We start from the raw sequence: 19,581 nt of genomic DNA, 5'->3' as shown, positions 1-19,581 counted from the left end.
TCCTGCCAGTCCATTCTGGCTTGCAAAGTTTCTGCTGAAAGATCAGCTGTTAACCTTATGGGGATTCCCTTGTGTGTTATTTGTTGTTTTTCCCTTGCTGCTTTTAATATGCTTTCTTTGTATTTAATTTTTGACAGTTTGATTAATATGTGTCTTGGCGTATTCCTCTTGGATTTATCCTGTATGGGACTCTCTGTGCTTCCTGAACTTGATTAACTATTTCCTTTCCCATATTAGGGAAGTTTTCAACTATAATCTCTTCAAATATTTTCTCAGTCCCTTTCTTTTTCTCTTCTTCTTCTGGAACTCCTATATTTCGAATATTGGTGCATTTAATGTTGTCCCAGAGGTCTCTGAGACTGTCCTCAGTTCTTTTCATTCTTTTTTCTTTATTCTGCTCTGCAGTAGTTATTTCCACTATTTTATCTTCCAGGTCACTTATCCGTTCTTCTGCCTCAGTTATTCTGCTATTGATCCCATCTAGAGTATTTTTCATTTCATTTATTGTGGTGTTCATCATTGTTTGTTTCATCTTTAGTTCTTCTAGGTCCTTGTTAAATGTTTCTTGCATTTTGTCTATTCTGTTTCCAAGATTTTGGATCATCTTTACTATCATTATTCTGAATTCTTTTTCAGGCAGATTGCCTATTTCCTCTTCATTTGTTAGGTCTGGTGGGTTTTTATCTTGCTCCTTCATCTGCAGTGTGTTTTTCTGTCTTCTCATTTTGCTTATGTTACTGTGTTTGGGGTCTCCTTTTTGCAGGCTGCAGGTTCGTAGTTCCCGTTGTTTTTGGTGTCAGTCCCCAGTGGCTAAGGTTGGTTCAGTGGGTTGTGTAGGCTTCCTGGTGGAGGGGACTAGTGCCTGTGTTCTCGTGGATGAAGCTGGATCTTGTCTTTCTGGTGGGCAGGTCCACGTTTGGTGGTGTGTTTTGTGGTGTCTGTGGACTTATGATTTTGGGCAGCCTCTCTGCTAATGGGTGGGGTTGTGTCCCTGTCTTGCTAGTTGTTTTTCATAGGGTGTCGAGCACTGTAGCTTGCTGGTTGTTGAGTGGAGCTGGTTGCTGGTGTTGAGATGGAGATCTCTGGGAGCTTTTCGCCGTTTGATATTATGTGCAGCTGGGAGGTCTCTTGTGGACCAGTGTCCTGAAGTTGGCTCTCCCACCTCAGAGGCACAGCACTAACTCCTGGCTGCAGCACCAAGAGCCTTTCATTCACACGGCTCCTTAATTTGTGATGATTCGTTGTGTATTCATGTATTCCACAGATGCAGGGTACATCAGGTTGATTGTGGAGCTTTAATCCACTGCTTCTGAGGCTGCTGGGAGAGATTTCCCTTTCTCTTCTTTTTTCTCACAGCTCCCAGGGGCTCAGCTTTGGATTTGGCCCCGCCTCTGTGTGTAGGTCGCTGGAGGGCCTCTGTTCTTCGCTCAGAGAGGACTGGGTTAAAAGAGCCGCTGATTGAGGGGCTCTGGCTCACTCAGGCCGGGGGTAGGGAGGGGCACGGAGTGTGGGGCGAGCCTGTGGCTGCAGAGGCCAGCGTGACCTTGCACCAGCCCGAGGCTCGCTGTGCGTTCCCCCGGGGAAGTTGTCCCTGGATCACGGGACCCTGGCAGTGGTGGGCTGCACAGGCTCCCTGGAAGGGGGGGTGTGGATAGTGACCTGTGCTCGCCCACAGGCTTCTTGTTGGCGGTAGCAGCAGCCTTAGCGTCTCATGCCTGTCTCTGGGGTCCACGCTTTTAGCCGTGGCTCACGCCCGACTCTGGAGCTCCTTTAAGCAGCGCTCTTAATCCCCTCTCCTCGTGCACCAGTTAACCAAGAGGGAAGAAAAAGTCTCTTGCCTCTTTGGCAGGTCCAGACTTTACCCCGGACTCCCTCCCGGCTAGCTGTGGCACACTAACCCCCTGCAGGCTGTGTTCACGCCGCCAACCCCAGTCCTCTCCCTGCGCTCTGACCCGAAGCCCGAGCCTCAGCTCCCAGCCCCGCCCGCCCCGGTGGGGGAGCAGACAAGCCTCTTGGACTGGGGTGGGGAGTGCTGGTCGGCACCGATCCTCCATGTGGGAATCTCCCCGCTTTGCCCACCGCACCCCTGTTGCTGTGCTCTCCCCCGCATCTCCGAAGCTTTTCCCCTCCGCCACCTGCAGTCTCCGCCCACGAAGGGGCTTCCTAGTGTGTGGAAACCTTTCCTCCTTCACAGCTACCTCCCACTGGTGCAGGTTCCGTCCCTATCCTTTTGTCTCTGTTTATTCATTTTTCTTTTCCCCTACCCAGGTACGTGGGGGGTTTCTTGCCTTTTGGGAGGTCTGAGGTCTTCTGCCAGCGTTCAGTAGGTGTTCTGTAGGAGTTGTTCCACGTGTAGATGTATTTCTGGTGTATCTGTGGGGAGGAAGGTGATCTCCGCTTCTTACTCTTCCGCCATCTTTCTTCTTGTTTTTTTTGAGGAAGGCCTGTATTGCTATGAACTTTCCTCTAAACTGCTTTTGATGCATCCCATAGATTTTGTATGGTTGTGTTTTCATTGTCATTTATCTTGAGATATTTTTTATTTCCTCTTTGATTTTATTGTCGGCCCATTGGTTTTTTAATAGCATGTTGTTTAGTTTCCGTGTAATTGCTTTTCTCTCATTTTTCTTTCTGTGCTTGATTTCTAGTTTCATGCTGTTGTGGTCAGAAAGGATGCTTGAAATAATTTGTATTCTCTTAAATTTGTTGACGCTTGTTTCGTGAACTAGTATGTGATTTATCCTGGAGAATGTTCCCTGTGCACTTGAAAAGAATGTGTATTCCGGTTTTTTTGGATGTAGTGTCCTGTAGATATCAATGAAATCTAACTGTCCTATTGTGTCATTTAGGATCTCTGTTGCCTTATTGATTTTCTGTCTGGAAGATCTGTCCATTGATGTCAGTGGGGTGTTAAAGTCTCCTACTATTATTGTACTACCATCAATTTCTCCCTTTATGTCTGTTAGTATTTGTTTTATGTATTTAGGTGCTCCTATTTTGGGTGCATATATGTTAACAAGTGTAATATCCTCTTCTTGTATTGATCCTTTTATCATGATATAGCATCCTTTGTCTTTTTTTGTGGCCTTAGTTTTAAAGTCTATTTTGTCTCATATGAGTATTGCTACCCCTGCTTTCATGTCATTGCATGAAATATCTTTTTCCATCCCCTCACTTTCCATCTGTATGTGTCTTTCACCCTAAAGTGGGTCTCCTGTAGGCAGCATATTGTAGGTTCTTGTTTTATTATCCAATCTGCCACTCTATGTCTTTTGATTGGAGCATTTAGTCCATTGACATTTAAAGTAATTATTGATAAGTATGTATTTACTGCCATTTAAAATCTTATTTTCCAGTCAATTTTGTATTTCGTCTTTGTTCCTTTCTTCTTCTTTTTGTTTTCCTTTCGTAGTTTGATGACTTTCTTTTGTATTATGCTTGAGTTCCTTTCTTTTTAGCTTTTGTGAATCTATTGTATGTTTTCATTTGTGGTTACCCTGGTTTTCAAGTATGTTAATCCATATCTACTTGCTTTAGACTGGTGGTCATATAAGCTCAAACACATTCTAAAAGATCTAGATTTTCTTACTCCCCTCCCCAACATTTGATGATTTTGATGTCCTATTTTACATCTTCATGTTTATCCTTTTGCTGTTCACTGTAGTTATAATTGCTTTCATATAATTTGGTTGTTTTTTTTTAATCTATATACTGGCTTATTTAAGTGATCTTCAGTCCTTTTATATATTTACCTTTTCTATTGTGATTTTCCCTTTCCTATATATTCTTGCTTCTTTTCTGTTTAGAGAAGATCTTTCAATATTTCTTTTAAGATATGTTTAGTATTGCTGTATTCTTCTAGTTTTTGCTTATCTGAGAAATTTTTTATCTATTCTTCTACTCTAAATGATAATCTTGCTGGGTAGTGTATCCTAGGTTACAGGTTTTTCCCTTTCAGTACTTTGAATATATCTTGCCACTCCCTTTTGGCCTGCAAAGTTTCTGTAGAGAAATCAGCTGATGGCCTTGTGGGGGTTCCCTTGTAACTGACTTTGTTTTTCTCTTGCTGCCTTTAGAATCCTCTCTTTAACTTTAAATTTTGCCATTTTAATTATGGTATGTCTTGGAGTAGGTCTGTTGGGGTTCATCTTGTTTGGGACCCTCTGTGCTTCCTATACCTGGATATCTGTTTCGTTCTTTAGGTTTGGGAAGTTTTCAGCCATAATTTCTTCAAATACATTTTAAATCTCCTTTCTCTTTCTTCTTCTGAGATTCCTATTATGCGTATATTGGCATGCTTTATATTATCTCATAGATCTCATATGTTGCTTTCATTTTTTTTTCGTTGTCTTTCTGTCTGCTGTTCTGATTGGGTGGGTGGATTGCTGTTATTCTACCTTCCAGATCACTTATTTGTTCTATTGCATTATTTGACCTGCTATTCATCGCCTTTAACTCAGTTTTCATCTCAGCAGTTGAGTTATCTAATTTTGATTGGCTCCTCTTTACAGTTTCTAGTTCCCTGTTACAGTGATCCACATTTCTATTCATAGCCCTTCTTAATTCCTTCAGCATTTTTATTACCTCCTTTTTGAACTCAGGGTCTGGTAGACTGCAGAGGTCTGTTTCATTGTTTTCTTTCAGGGGATTTCTCTTGTTCTTTTAATTGGGAATAATTCCTCTGCTTTTTCATTTTTCTTGTATATCTCAAACTTTATGAATTTAGGAGAAACAGTTATCTACTGTGGTCTTGAAGGGCTGTTTTCGTGTGGGAGCCTCCCTGTGTAGCCTGCTTGTGTCCAATATTTTTGGTACGAGGGCTGTGTTTAGTATGGATGCCTGCCACATCTTTCCTAAGGGTCTGCTGGCCTTTGTCCCCATGATAGAGGGGGTGCGTTTGGTGTTGTGGTGACCAGAGCCTGCACTGGATATTGGGCGGGGCCTCCTCTTTGCTCTTTGGTTGTCTCAGCCCTGTTGGGGGCAGGGTCTGCTCCCCAGCTTTTGGAGTAGAAGCCCCCAGATCCGGTTCTAAGCTGTGGTGTGAGGTAAGTGGGACTGGAGTGCTCCTACTGGGAAAAGAGCCACTGAGTGTTCTTCCCTAGGAGCTGTCTGCCAGAACGTGTGATTCTATGATGCTACCCGCCACCCTGTGTGAGTGCCCACAAAGATCACTGTTGCTGGCATTGTCCTGGGTGGTCGCCTCTGCTTAGGAGCTCCGGTGTTCAGCTCAGAGGTCCCTTAGGCATTCATGTGCCCTCACAAAGCCGCTGGCGCATAAACCTGCAGGAGCTGTGTCCCCTAAGCCCACAGATAGTCAGTTCAGATGGCCCTCAGGCCTGTGTGTGCAGTCCTGGCCCCCAAACCCGCCAGTGAGAACCCACCAGAGCTGCATCCCAGGCGCCAGCAGTGGGATTGCCGGTAATCAGCTCAGACATCCCTCAGGCGTGCATCTGCCCATGGGCCCACCAAGTGCACAGAACCTGCAGCAGCCAGAGCCACACCTGCTGTGAGCACGCTGACAATAAGTCTGCTGTGGTGGACCCATTCCCCTCCTTTCCCGTGTTGACAGTGGGGCTCCTCTGCTGGACTCACGTTCTGTCCTGCATGTGCCCCCAGTTGTGGGCTGGGCCATGCTCCAGGTGCTTCGGGCTGTCTCCGCACAGGCAAACCTAGTCCTTTCCCGGGGTCTGTTCTCTGAAGCCCAAGTTTCAGCACCCAATACACACACCAGCAGGCACGTGTCTCAGGCTGGGAAATGCAGCAGCGTGGCCAGGACCATCTGTGCTGGTCAGTCTCTACACTGTGGGGCTGCAGGCCAGCTCCCACACTCTCCTCTCGGGGCTCTGAATCTCCTTGTCTGTCCTGGCAAACCTCCCAACTGGTGAAGGAGGTTCCCAGGGTAAGGGAAGCTTTCCTCTTTCACAGCTCCCTCCCAAGCGTGCAGGTCCCATCCCAATTCCTCTTCTTCTCCCTTTTCCTTTGCTCCTGCCTGGCTACATGGGGATCTTTCTTGCAGCTTTGGTTGTATGAGATCTTCTGCCAGCTTTTAGTAGGTATTCTGTGAGAACTGTTGTGGGAGCAGGTGAGCTCCATGTCCCTCTGCTCCACCATCTTGATTTCCTTCTCCATATGTTTTCTATTTACCATGTTTTTTTCCTTCTTTTGTGCCTCCTGTGAGCACTGAATGAGTTTTCTTTTAATTCTACTTTTTCCCTAGTTGTTTAAAGTTACACATCTCATTTCCATTTCAGTAGTTACCCTAGACCTTTTAATCCACATATTTAAACTCACCTTTGTCTATCAATACCTAGAGTCAACCAAATTCAAGTGTTATTCTTTAATAAGAAAAAAATCTTAATATATGTTTACCTACTCCACCCTACCCCATCACTTCCCATAAAGTAATAAACACTAATAATGATTTGAGTGGTTTTAATTTTTTTTAATTACACATCAGCAGTTACACTGAAAGGTTGAACTCTTAGTTTTACTTCTGTACTCACCACAGCTGCTCATATCTCAGATCTTCCTCCTTCTTACATTCCCTATTGTGTGTCTGTGTATAACTTAGGAGCAGAGAGTTGATTTAATAATAAAACTCAGGGTATTCCCTGGTGGCGCAGTGGTTGAGAGTCCGCCTGCTGATGCAGGGGACACGGGTTTGTGCCCTGGTCCGGGAAGATCCCACATGCTGCAGAGCAGCTGGGCCCGTGAACCATGGCCGCTGAGCCTGCGCATCCGGAGCCTGTGCTCCGCAATGGGAGAGGCCACAACAGTGAGAGGCCCGTGTACCACAAAAAATAATAATAATAATAAAATTCAGGTTATTAGCACTTTAACCATTAGTCTTTATAAAGCTCCTCTTGCCCTATTTTATTTTTTCTCCTTCATTCTTAATCCCTACCCCCATTTCCTATTTTCATGTAAGTATCTGGGTTTTTTTGCTAGATATATTTTCCTGGATATGTGGATGTATCTTGTAAAGTATATATTATTTTGTGTGTAATGTGTTTTTAGTTTATATAATGGTAATATGCTGTTGAGCTCATTCTGTTACTTAAGTTTTTTCACTCAGCGCTGTTTTTAAGATTGTTCTTATTGCTGTATGCCCATCCAGTTCTTTCCTTTTATCTAATGCATAATATTCCACACTATGCTCTAACCACACTTTAATTCATCTATTCCCTTGCTAATGGACACCTAGGTCGCCTACCTTGTGTATGTTTCTTGCATATACCTCTGTGCCAGAGTTTTTCTGGAATATTTACCTAGGAGTGGTTTTGTTGGATCACAGAATATATGCATAAGTAGTTTAAATAAGGGCCACCTGGTGCTTCTTCAGAATGGTGGCTCTAGTGTACACTCACACCAGTAGTACATCAGGGTTCCTGTTTCCTTACAACCTTGCCTGCACTTGATATTCCCCAACTTTTTAATTGTTCTAAGTTTTGTTATTTTGTAGGTATAAAGTGATATTTCATTGTTTTAAATTCCATTTTTCTAAATATTTTTGATGTTAAGTATTTCTTCATTTACTTAGCCATTTGGTTTTCAACTTTTATGAATTGCTATTTCATATCCCTTGATAGTTTTAATATTTTCAATTTCTTCTTTTATTCTGTCATCACCTGTCTGTTTACTTCATCTGTAATGGTAGAGATGACATTTTGAAGAGAAGTTCTTAATTTTGATTTACCTGAATATATTAGTTTGCTAAGACTGCCGTAACAGAATACCATAGGCTGTTTGTTTTAAACAGTAGATATTTATTTTCTCATGGTTCTGGAGTCCAGAAGTCCAAGATCAAGGTGTTGTCAGATTTGGTTTCTTTTGAGGGCTTTCTTCTTGGCTTATAGAAGGCTACCTTCTAGCTGTATCCTCATTTGGTCCTCCCTCTGTCTGAATTGTCTATGTCCTAATCTACTCTTCTTACAAGGAGACCTTTCATATTGAATTAGGGCTATCCTAATGACCTTATTAACCTTAATTACCTCTTTAAAGGCACTGTTTCCAAATACAACCACATTCTGTGGTACTAGGGGTTAGGACTTCAACATATGAATTGGCCGGGGGTGGGGGGGTGGCAGGGAATGACACAGTTCAGTGCATCACACCAGATCTATACAATTTTATCTTATGGTTTATGCCTTTGGGTTCTTGTTTGAGAAGTATCTCCCTTTCTCATAGTCACAAAGATGGTTTCCTATTCTGTATTTCTTTTCATTTTGCTGTTTGAATGATTCTTTCAAAGAGGGTTTGCATAGAGTAGATTTTTCTTAGCCCATAAAATATCCAAAATTACCTTTATTTTGTTATCATACTTGAATGCTAGTTTGCTGAATAGAGAACTCTAGCCTTAAAATAATTTTTACTGAAAACTTTGAAGATATTACTCCATTGCCTTCTAAATCCATTGCTGCCAATGAGAAGTCTGACACTAATTTGATTCCCATCCCTTTGTAGGAAACCTATTTTTGCTCCCTGGAATCTCTTAAGATTTCCATTTTTTCCTTTGGAAATTTGAGTAAGATGCATCTGGGCGTGCAGTTCTTTTTCGTTTATCCTGTGAGATACTTTGTATTCTTTCCAAGATGGTTTCTGTCATCTTGGAAAAATTTTCTTTCTTATCCCCTTTCCATTCTCCATTTTATGAATTAGCTCTTTAAGTGGGTCTTTTCTTCTGTACAACACATTTATTAAATCTTTTATTTGATTATCATACTTTAAAATTACAAAATTATTAAGTTTCTCTTCCATAATGACTGATTTTGTTCTAGAATGAAATAGCCTTTTGAATTCCTTAGAGGACACTAATTATTCTATTTAAAGTTTTTATTCTTTTGGTTAAATTTTGTTTGTTTCAGATGCTAGTTCTTCTTTTATATTTCATAACTTTCTTTCATATTGTTAATTTTCCTCAGACATTAGGAAGTGCTTGACTGTGCATCTTTCTCTTGAACAGTCTCCAGTCTGAAACTTAGAATGCACGTTCTGGTTTCTGGAGTTGCTTCCTGTAATTTTGGGGAGGGCCAGGACATGAGTTTGGATAGAGTGCACCTCAGTTCATCTTTCTAGATATGGGGGCTCTCTATCTGCCCAGAAGATCACTGCTTAGCACCTACACTTGTGACCACGGCCCATCTCTCAGCTAACTCCTACTTTGTTCCTTGCACAAACCTTTCCCAAATTCCTTTCAGACCCTTGTCATAGGAGTTGTTTATGCCGTGTGATGTTCCACCCATACTATTGCTTATTTCATTTAAATGTAACCTTCTCTGCCTAATATCATTAACATGTGGAAGGGATCCCATTAGTCAGGGCAAAGGTGAGTGGTCCCTGCACAGGATCCAGTCCCAGCAGATGCTTTGCCTTATTAGGTTGAACTGAGCTCTTTATTGGCTCATCTTAGTCTGATGATCCCAAGAATGAAATCACTCTGCAGCCTCCTCCTTAGTTACTTATCTCTCCTGAATTCACTGTCTTAACACACTCTATTTATACTAATATAACAATAGTATTTTCAAATCCTCTGACAGACTATCTTTTATATACATTTTTCTCTTCTAAGACAGTTGGTTTGCCTTCTGACCAATACTGACTGCCCAACAGTTCTGAGGCTCGAAAGAGCTTGCATGTTGCAAAGTCAGGAAGAAGGTCAGTGTGGCTGAAATATAGTGAGTGAGGGGCAGGGTAGCATGAGATAAGATTAGAGAAGTAGGCAGGGGCCAGATCAGGCAGGACCTCAAAAGCCTGGCCAAGGGGTTTGAATTTTTTTCTAAGCGCAAAGGGCTTATTACCTGACACATGTCACAGCTGTTCCTCTTCCCAGTTAGCACTGAAGCTCAGGGCCAATGAGTACTCCCTCTAGGAGGTACCCTGCTGCATACAATGGGTGGTAGACCCAGACCCTGGCCTCTCCGGGGGTCAGTTAGTGCTCTCACCAACCTTCATTCTGTTTCTCTTCTATTTCAGAGGTTGTGTTCTCATCTTATCCTGGATTTTCAACCTCAGAGGTAGGAACTGCCTACTTTATATTTGCATCCTTGAGTCAAAACATTAATTTTAATAAACAAAAATAGGTTAATGGAGCCATGAGAGGCATTTACATATATAACACTGAGGAGGCCCATTCACTGAACCGACCATGTTCCAGGCACTAAGCTGGCCTATGGAGATGCAGCAGCGGACTCAACAGACAGGTCCCAGACCTCACACTGCCCACAGACTAGCTTCCATTGGTCTCAGATGCTGTTCAGTAGTAATGGTTGCTACCTCACGTGATCAAGCTGGCATTGAAGTGAGGCTGCCACCAGGATGAAGCCCAATAGCTTCCTAACAAGAGACCCTGCCCGAAAGCTAGAGTGAAAAAGAAAAACAAAAAAACCCCAAAGCTAGAGTGATCCTGGCTAAACACACCACCATCCGGGGTCTAATCCTTGGTGTCACAGGCTTGGCATCTTTTGTTGTCTTTTCATCCTGGACTTCTTTACAGCATGGTGGCATCAGGGTTCCAAGAGAGCAAGGCTCTGAAATTCAAACAATGGCATTTTCTGTTGGTCAAAGAAAGTCATAAGGCCAGTATATTCCTGCAGTACAATTCTGATGCTAGTTACCTGGAATTAGCATGCGTCCCACAAGTTAAGGGCACAGTCCCCAATAAGACTGCCCTCACTTCAGACACTAGCTGCAAGTTTGGGGGTCCCCAGGCTACTTGACCTACTGGCAATAAATTCTAAAGTTCCAGTGACCCCCTCGGGTTCAATAATTTGCTAGAACGACTCATAGATAGAACTCAGGAGAGCACTATACTTACAATCACAGTTTGACTATAAAGGATACAAATCAGGAGGAGCCAAATAAAAAGACACATAATGAGGGCTGGGAGGGTTCGAAACACAGAGCCTCTTTGCCCTCTTACTGTGGAATGAGAGTGTGTCACCCTCCCAGCACATCTGATGTGTTCACCAACCAGGAAGCTCACTTGAGTCTCAGTGTTCAGAGCTTTCATTGGAGTTTCATTACATAGCCACAATTGATCGAACCATTGGCCACATGATTGAACTCAGTTTCTAGCCCCTCTCCCTTCCCCAGAGGTCAGGCTGGCTCAAACTCCAATCCTCTGATCACACGGTTGTCTTTATAGTATGGCCAGCTGCCATCCTAAGTCATCTCATTAGCGTGAACTCGGGTATGATCCAAGGGTCATGCATAACAAAGACATTCCTATCACTCAGGAGATTCCAAGGGTTTTAGAAGGTCAGTGCCAAGAACCCAAGACAAAGACCAGACAAATTCTTTATTATACAGCAGCCAGTCTAGTTTCAAGGGATTAAGAGATACAGACTCCACGTCTGAATGGGAGGAGCAGCAAGGTCACACAAGCGCATGCATAAGGGATAGAGGGGCTTGTGGCCACAGAATTAGGTTGCTTAGTGCTCAGATCCCAACTGTGTGGCATCTGAGAATGTAGAGAGTGAGTTGAATGGTTGAAACATTTAGCAGCCTCTCTATCACTGTCAGATACATCCCACTCTAAGACAGGGCCCTTTCTGTCCCCGGCAGAGCCAGTCATGCCCTCAGATCAGGACATTCCGGCCCCCTGGACAGGGCTAGGTAACCCCCAAGCCTGTCTGGCTTTTTCTTCTCTGTGCTCCAGTCTGATTTGCCCACTTTGGCTCACACAGCCTCACTCCGGGTAGGGAATTGCACAGTTGAGGAGATACCTTACCAGACCACCACCACATTCCACTCAGCCTCTTGGAGATTGCATTCGGATTTCCTTGAGAGGAGAGTTCCCAAGCACCGCCACTGGTTTTTGTTTTACTGTCACCCATGACTTATCCATCTCACTTGTGGCTGTACAAGTTGGACCCCAGGAGAGGACAAAAATACTTGGCCAATAGTAGGTGCTCCAGGGACTTCCCCAGCGGTCCAGTTGTTAAGATTCTGCCTTCCAGCACAGGAGGCGTGGGTTCGATCCCTGGTCAGGGAGCTAAGATCCCACATGCCATGGGGTGTGGCCAAAAACTTAATAAATAAATAAATAAATAAAAAGGAATTGCTGTAAAAAAAAAAAAAAGTAGGTGCTCCACAAATGGTCATTAAATGAGCAAAGGAAATTTAAGTGACTTGCTCGAGATTACACAGCAATTAATGGAGCTTAGATGAATCTAGTTCATCTGAACCCAGTCATTAGCCCAGCATCTACCCTGGTTAGATGGTTAATCCAGCGACTTCCACTTTCTACTTGATCAAACATGTTGACCCTAAGGCAGGCTGAGGTGTGCTGAGAGACCATGACTGACGCTGCAAGTGAGCCAGATGCACTGGCCACACCCAGGCCCCACAGCCTGCCGGAAATTGTCCAGGACTTAGCTGTCGTTTTATCTCGGAACTAAGAGCCTCCACTGTAGGATGTGGACTAGCCCATCAGAGCAGGTGTTCAAGGCTCAGGTCACTCCTGCTCTGTCTCCTCACTAGGAAAAGTCCCCTTAACAATGCAAGCCCTGCCCTTTCACCTTCTGGAGAAATTTTAACCCAACCGTATAGAGGGGCAAGTTCAGGATAAGCCACTATAGGGCAGAAAGTGAGAGGTGAGAGCAAAGAGCCTCAGCAGTGGTGCACTGCTGTATTGTACTTTGGCTTCAGAGAACTTGAAACTGGAACTTTGCGTACCAGAGAACTAGCTCACCATGTGACATAGGAAACTTGGAGCCAGAACTCTGGGCCCTTGATGACATCGCCCCTTATGACCCTGGATGTCTCTTTTGACCCAGCCTCTCTAGAATGGTCATTCTATCCACCACACTCCCTAGGAAGGGTCTGTTGGCCCACTTCTTATCACCAGGGCACTTTGACTTTGACTTTCTTTTCCTTCTAAGACAACCAAGGTATGTGCGCTTCCTCCCATATTCGAGATTCTTCCCGTGAAGTCACTGAAAGCGAGGAACCAGACGCTGGCCCTGCCCTTCCCAGAGCTGAGGTACCTTAGCCTGGCCTACAACAAGGTGACTCTCTGCTTCTCTACCTCTTTCCTCAGGGGCACAGACGGGAGGGTGGGGTTTGAGCTGCTCTGGCCTGAAAGCTAACCCTCCCGTTCCCTTTATCAACAGTATGCAGGCTCAGGAATTCTCAGGGTGGGGGGAAGCAGAGGGCATGCAGGCCAAGGCAGGAGTCCATCCATTCAGTCACAGATATTGATGTAACACTTAACATGTGCCAGGCTCTGTGCCAGGCACTGGGGATACAGGTGTGCAAAGAAAGATTCAGCCTCTGAATCTGAAGACTGATACTGGACAAATAATCACAATATAAGACTGCTCAGTGTCATGAAGATATTCACAGTGCTATGAAGTATGTGACAGGGCAGGGGGTCTTACCTAATATTTGGGATCAGGGAAGGTTCTCTGCAGAGTGGTGTTTAAGCTGAGATGGGAATCAGTGAGTTTATTGAGGTGAAGACTGAGGGTAGAGTGAAGTGAGAAATGTTCTAGCCTAAGGGAGCAGCAGATGTAAAGTCCATGGGACAGATTTAACATGTGTTTCCTTAACATGTTTTTGTTTTTTAATTAATTAATTAATTTATTTATGGCTGTGTTGGGTCGTCGTTGCTGCACACGGGCTTTCTTTTAGTTGCGGCAAGTGGGGGCTACTCTTCGTTGCGGTGGGTGGACTTCTCTTGTTGAGCATGGGCTCTAGGTGCACGGGCTTTGGTAGTTGTGGCGCATGGGCTCAGTAGTTGTGGCTCGCGGGCTTAGCTGCTCCACGGCATGTGGAATCTTCCTGGACCAGGGCTCAAACCCGTGTCCCCTGCATTGGCAGGCGGATTCTTAACCACTGTGCCACCAGGGAAGCCCCCCCTTAACATGTTTATGTTAACATATTTTTCCAACAGCTATGTCCTATAAAACTTCCAGTAAACCCCACTAATTGAGCCCTACTCAGGTGTGAAATGCAGGCAACTTTTAAGGTACTCTGCTTACATTCCTTCTGAGGCAAGTGGTTAGTACAGCCAACCTTCCTGGGTGTTTTCTTCTAAGAGTTATAATTTTAGCTGTAACATTTAGGTCTTTGATCCTTTTTTTTTTTTTTTTTTTTGCGGTACGTGGGCCTCTCACTGCTGTGGCCTTTCCCGCTGCAGAGCACAGGCTCCAGACACACAGGCCCAGTGGCCATGGCTCACGGGCCCGGCCGCTCCACGGCATGTGGGATCCTCTCGGACCGGAGCATGAACCCACGTCCCCTGCATCAGCAGGCAGACTCCCAACCACTGCGCCACCAGGGAAGCCCAGGTCTTTGATCCATTTTGAGTTAATCTTTATATATGGTGCGAGATAGGGGTCCGGCTTCATTCTTTTGTATGTGGATATGCAGTTTTCTCAAAACCATTTATTTTTTTAAATAAATTTATTTATTTATATTTGGCTGCATTGGATCTTCGTTGCTGTGCATGGGCTTTCTCTAGTGGCAGCTAGCGGGGGCTACTCTTTGTTTTGGCACGCAGGCTTCTCATTGTGGTGGCTTCTCTTGTTGTGGAGCATGGGCTCTAGGCATGCGGGCTTCAGTAGTTGTGGCTCGCGGGCTCTAGAGCGCAGGCTCGGTAGTTGTGGCGCACGGGCTTAGTTGCTCCACAGCATGTGTGATCTTCCCGGACCAGGGCTCAAACCCGTGTCCCCTGCATTGGCAGGCAGATTCTTAACCACTGCACCACCAGGGAAGTCCTTCAACACTATTATTGGAAAGACTGTTCTTTCCCCATTGAGTGGTCTGCTCACCCTTGTTGAAAATCAGTGGATCATAGATGTATTATGGGTCCTCCTTTCATTCTTTTTTTTTTTTAATTTATTTATTTATTTTTGGCTGTGTTGGGTTTTCGTTGCTGCGTGCGGGCTTTTCTCTAGTTGGGGCGAATGGGGGCTACTCTTCACTGTGGTGCACAGGCCTCTCATTGTGGTGGCCTCTCCTGCTGCAGAGCACGGGCCCCAGGCACACGGGCCTCAGTAGCTGCGGCACACGGGCTCAGTAGTTGTGGCTTGTGGGCTCTAGAGCACAGGCTCAGTAGCTGTGGCACACGGGCTCAGCTGCTCCATGGCATGTGGGATCCTCCCAGACCAGGGCTCGAACCCATGTCTCCTGCACTGGCAGGCGGATTCCTAACCACTGTGCCACCAGGGAAGCCCCCTCCTTTCATTCTTGAAACTGGTAAGTTGTGTCTTTTATTGATCCAAAGTAGTTAGAAGTTATCCCTTTTATGGACTTAAAAAAAAAAAAAAACACTAAGCTAGGTGCTGGTTTCTTTGGATTTCTCTGTAGTCTGTTTTCCATTTCATTGATTTCTGCTCATAACTTTATTTCTGTCCTACTCACAATGAGCTTAATTGGCTCTTCTTTTTCTAGATTCATAAATAGTATAATATTAGATCATTGATTTAGACCTTTCTTCTTTTTAATATAAGCATGTACAGCTATAAATATCTTCTTTAAGCACTGTTGGAGCTGCATCCTACAAATTGTGTCATGATTTTCATTCAATTAAAATATTTATATTTTTTTATGATTTCTTCTTTGACTTTGGGTTGTTTAGAAGTGAGTTGTTTTATTTCCAAATATATGGGGATCTTCTAGATAACTTACATTTGTTGAGTTCTAATTTAATTCTATTGTGGCCAGATAACATAATCTGTAAGATTTCATTCTTCTGAAATTTATTTAAACTTATTTTATGGTCCATCCTATATTCTAGCTTGGTGAACACTCTGTGTGCATTTAGAAAAAAATGTATATTCTGCAGTTTTGGGGGATAGTGTTCTATAAATATCAACTAAGTTAAGGTGGTTGGTGGTGTCACTCAGATCTTTTATGTACTATTGTTTTATGTGTTCTATTAATTATTGAGAGCAGTATGCTAAAATCTCCAGCCATGATTGTGGATTTATTTCTCCCTTTAGTTCTGTCAGTTTTTGCTGCATGTATTTTGAAGCTCTACCCTTGGGTACATTTTCATTTAGAATTTTTATATCTATTTGATGTGTTTATCCTTTTGTTATTATGACTTGTCTTCCTTTGCCTCTAATAATACTCCTTGTTTTAATGTCTATTTTGTCTGATTTTAGTATAGATGGACAGCTCTCTTATGCTTACTGTTTGCATGGTGTATCGTTCTTTCCTTTTACTTTCAACCTATTTATAACTTTGTATTTAAAGTGTATCTCACTGAGACAGCATATAGTTGGTTCTTGCTGGGATGCTGGAGCATTTTCTCAGCATTCCTGCTCTATCCTCATCTTGCAGCCTTTTCTGTGTTCCTACACCTCAGAGGGTTTATCTCCACACTCTTGTTCCTCCCCCAGCAGTGACTGCTTTCACTTGTTAGTTAGTGCTTGCTAGTCTGATGGTAGGGTACCAGTGGGAGGGCCCAACCCCTGTCTTAAGTAGGCCCTGGGTTCCTGTGTCTCAAGGATGTACCCTTCTCAGGGGTCCTACCCCTGTCCCAGCAGTAGGCGACTTCTAATGAAATGGGCCAGGTTGAATTCCTCCCCTACCACAGGAGTAGCAGGTTTTAATTTTTTCCCTCCCCAGATGCAGGGCCCTGGGCCCAACAGGGTTTGTTGACCTTCCTCAGCAGCTTCAGGCTTTTGTTCACTAGGGAGCAGGGTTGGCAGGGCTTCCTGCCTTTCCTACAGTGGCAGCTGCTCTCCTCCTCCAGACCTACACCCCAAGGAAGGCTTTCTCCAGTCTCCCTCACTGTGTCCAGTCTTTTGCCTACAAGTGGGCGTGAATTCCCCTTGTGTCTGCAGCTCTCAGGAGTTCTATTCTCCTACTGTAGCCCACACTTGGCCTTTAGCAGTTCATTAAAAATTTTAGCTGACTTCTTAAATACTTAAATGCCACTCATCATCTTTTCCTCCCACGTTCTGCCACAGGTGAGCCAGGGTCCGTGTCCCATCCCTCCTTGGAGGTGCCCTACTTTCCTTATATTTCAGGCCACTTGATTGCCCTGAGACCTTAGCTCTCTGTTGCACTCAAGAAAAGTTGTGCAGGTGTAGGTTATTCAGTTTTTATATTGTTGTTAGGAGGTGAGCAGCAGTCTTTCCTGTTTTCTACATTTCACTTGAGTTTTTAAACATTTTTCTTTATGAGAGTTACCCCCTTACATATATCTTTTTGTCTGTGATCAGTTGTCTACTGCCAGAATGTAGGTTCTTTTGCGAGCTGTGACTTTGTTTTGCTTACAACTATTTCATCATCTTTTCAAATAGCACCTGATACATGTTAGGTGCTCAGTATGTTTGTGAGATGAATGAGTGATGTTCTGATCATGTCAAGGAGTACTCAGGCAACCTGTGTTGAAATTAATATTCAATTTATTAAAGTTAAAAATTTTAAAACCAGTTATGCCTTCAAACAGAATTTATATACATCTAGAATATTCACTTAGAAATCTAGTAATTTTTGTGCCAAAAGTAAAATAATCACTTTGACTCCACCTTTAACTAATATTTACTTACTTCATAAGTTTGACTATTAAGTTATATTCACCCTAACCCAATGAAAAATTGGGCAGAAATTTCAAGGTGTCATTGGAATCTGAATTTATTTCCAGGGGCATTAAACTCACCTTATAAGGAACAAGCTAACCTGATGGTCAAATTCTGCTTACAATAATCAGCCAGAATCCTAAGCCTATATCTTTCAGCTGGGACTTAATTTCACAGAAAATATGGCACACGTGCCCTGGGTATCTTTCAACTTTCCACCAGTATTTTTTTAAATAAATTTATTTATTTATATTTTTGGCTGCATTGGGTCTTCCTTGCTGCGTGCGGTAGTTGCGGTGAGTGGGGGCTACTCTTCGTTGCGGTGCGCGGGCTTTTCACTGCGGTGGCTTCTTCTCTTGTTGTGGAGCACGGGCTCTAGGCGTGTAGGTTTCAGTAGTTGTGGCACGCGGGCTCAGTAGTTGTGGCTCACGGGCTCTAGAGTGCAGGCTCAGTAGTTGTGGCGCACAGGCTTTGGCGCACGGGCTTAGCTGCTCCGCGGCATGTGGGATCTTCCCGGACCAGGGCTCGAACCCATGTCCCCTGCATTGGCAGGCGGATTCTTAACCACTTCGCCATGAGGGAAGTCCCTCCACCAGTTTTAATTGTAACCTTCTTCAACTTTTTAGCTACCTGATTTGGATGGATGTAATTTTGCATCCTGACAAAATTAAATTCTCCATCTCCCATTTTGTGGTGACTGCTTCTTGACTACTTGATTTGCACAAAAGTGACTCTGCACCCTCTTCAACCATCATTATATAGTCATTTATCAACACATATTAGGTTTCTTTGTAGATTCATCTTTCTTCCCTCTTTTTCTACAGTTTAGATAAGAAGTCAGCAAAACTTTTTCTGTAAAAGAGACAGATAGTAAATATATTACTCTGTCACAACTAGTCAACTCTGCCCTTGTAGCACAAAAGGCAATACATAAGTGAATGAGCATGTCAGTGTTCTAATGAAACCTTATTAAACAGACAGGGACCCAGATTTTGGCCAACAGGCTATATCTGTTGACCCTGGTTTTTGTATATTCTTTGGCTAAGAGTGATACTTACATTTTTAAATGGTTGAAAAAATCAAAAGAAGAATAATACTTCATGACCCATGAAAATTATGTGAAATTCAAATTTCAGAGTCCATAAATAAAGTTTTGTTGGAAAACTTATTTACTTATGAATTGTCTATAGCTGCTTTTGTGCTACAACAGCAAAGTTGAATAGTTGCAACAGAGACCGTATGGCCTGCAAAGCCTAAAACATTTATCTGGCCTCTGACAGAAAAGGTTTGCTGACCTCTGGTCTAGATGATCAAATGTGAAAGTCCTTCAAGGCCTACTTTGAGTCCCTTTTCTCCTCTTACTCTGTGTTTTCTCCCGAGGCTGGCTTCACATACCCATTGCCCATGACCAATGCCTCACAAACTTATAAATCCTTTATACCTGAGACCAGTGTATCTACTGTCTACTTGAATTTCTACTTGGAGGTCTAAAAGGCACCTCCAAAAACACATATCCAAAGTGAATTAATGATCTTATCAATTCAAAAATGGATGTTCTTCCATGATTCCATATCGTTGTCAATAGCTGAGTTACTTGAGCTATTGACTCCATTCAGGTACTTGAGCCAAAACCTGGTTGTCATCTTTGATACTTCTCTCTCCTGTACATCCCTCCTCCCCACCCATATCTAATCCAAGTCCTGTCAAATTTAAGTCTCCATATTTCTGTTTTTTATGGAATTATAGTTGATTTACAATATTGTGTTAGTTTCAGGTGTATAGCATAGTGATTCAATATTTTTGCAGGTTATATTCCATTATAGGTTATTACAAGACTGAGTATAATTCCCTGTGCTATACAGTATATCCTTGTTGCTTATCTATTTTATATATAATAGTTTATATTTCTTAATCCCATACCCCTAATTTGTCCTGCTTCACTCTCTTCTTTGGTAACCACAAGTTTGTTTTCTGTGAGTCTGTTTCTGTTTTGTATATACATTCATTTCTGTTATTTTTTAGATTCCAGTATAAGTGATATCAC

At 43.3% G+C, this 19,581-nt stretch overlaps 1 protein-coding gene across 8 annotated transcripts in view; it reads left to right on the top strand.

Annotated features, from left to right (window-relative positions):
* The window catches only part of XRRA1 (X-ray radiation resistance associated 1), a 103,168-nt gene that overhangs the window by 59,403 nt on the left and 24,184 nt on the right, over positions 1-19,581 (top strand). For 6 of the 8 annotated variants that reach the window (XM_049713656.1, XM_033405712.2, XM_033405716.2 and 3 more), the window contains 2 exons: positions 9,973-10,013; positions 12,882-13,007. The exons of the other annotated variants lie outside the window; for them this stretch is intronic. In XM_049713656.1, the coding sequence (XP_049569613.1) occupies positions 9,973-10,013; positions 12,882-13,007 (167 nt within the window). The remainder of the gene's footprint in view (positions 1-9,972; positions 10,014-12,881; positions 13,008-19,581) is intronic. 8 annotated transcript variants of the gene reach the window in all.

The sequence above is a fragment of the Orcinus orca genome, chromosome 8 (genome assembly GCF_937001465.1).
Source record: "Orcinus orca chromosome 8, mOrcOrc1.1, whole genome shotgun sequence".
Classification (NCBI taxonomy): domain Eukaryota; kingdom Metazoa; phylum Chordata; class Mammalia; order Artiodactyla; family Delphinidae; genus Orcinus; species Orcinus orca.
The sequence above is the reverse complement of the archived record's forward strand: the minus strand, read 5'-3'. Positions and strand labels throughout refer to the sequence as shown.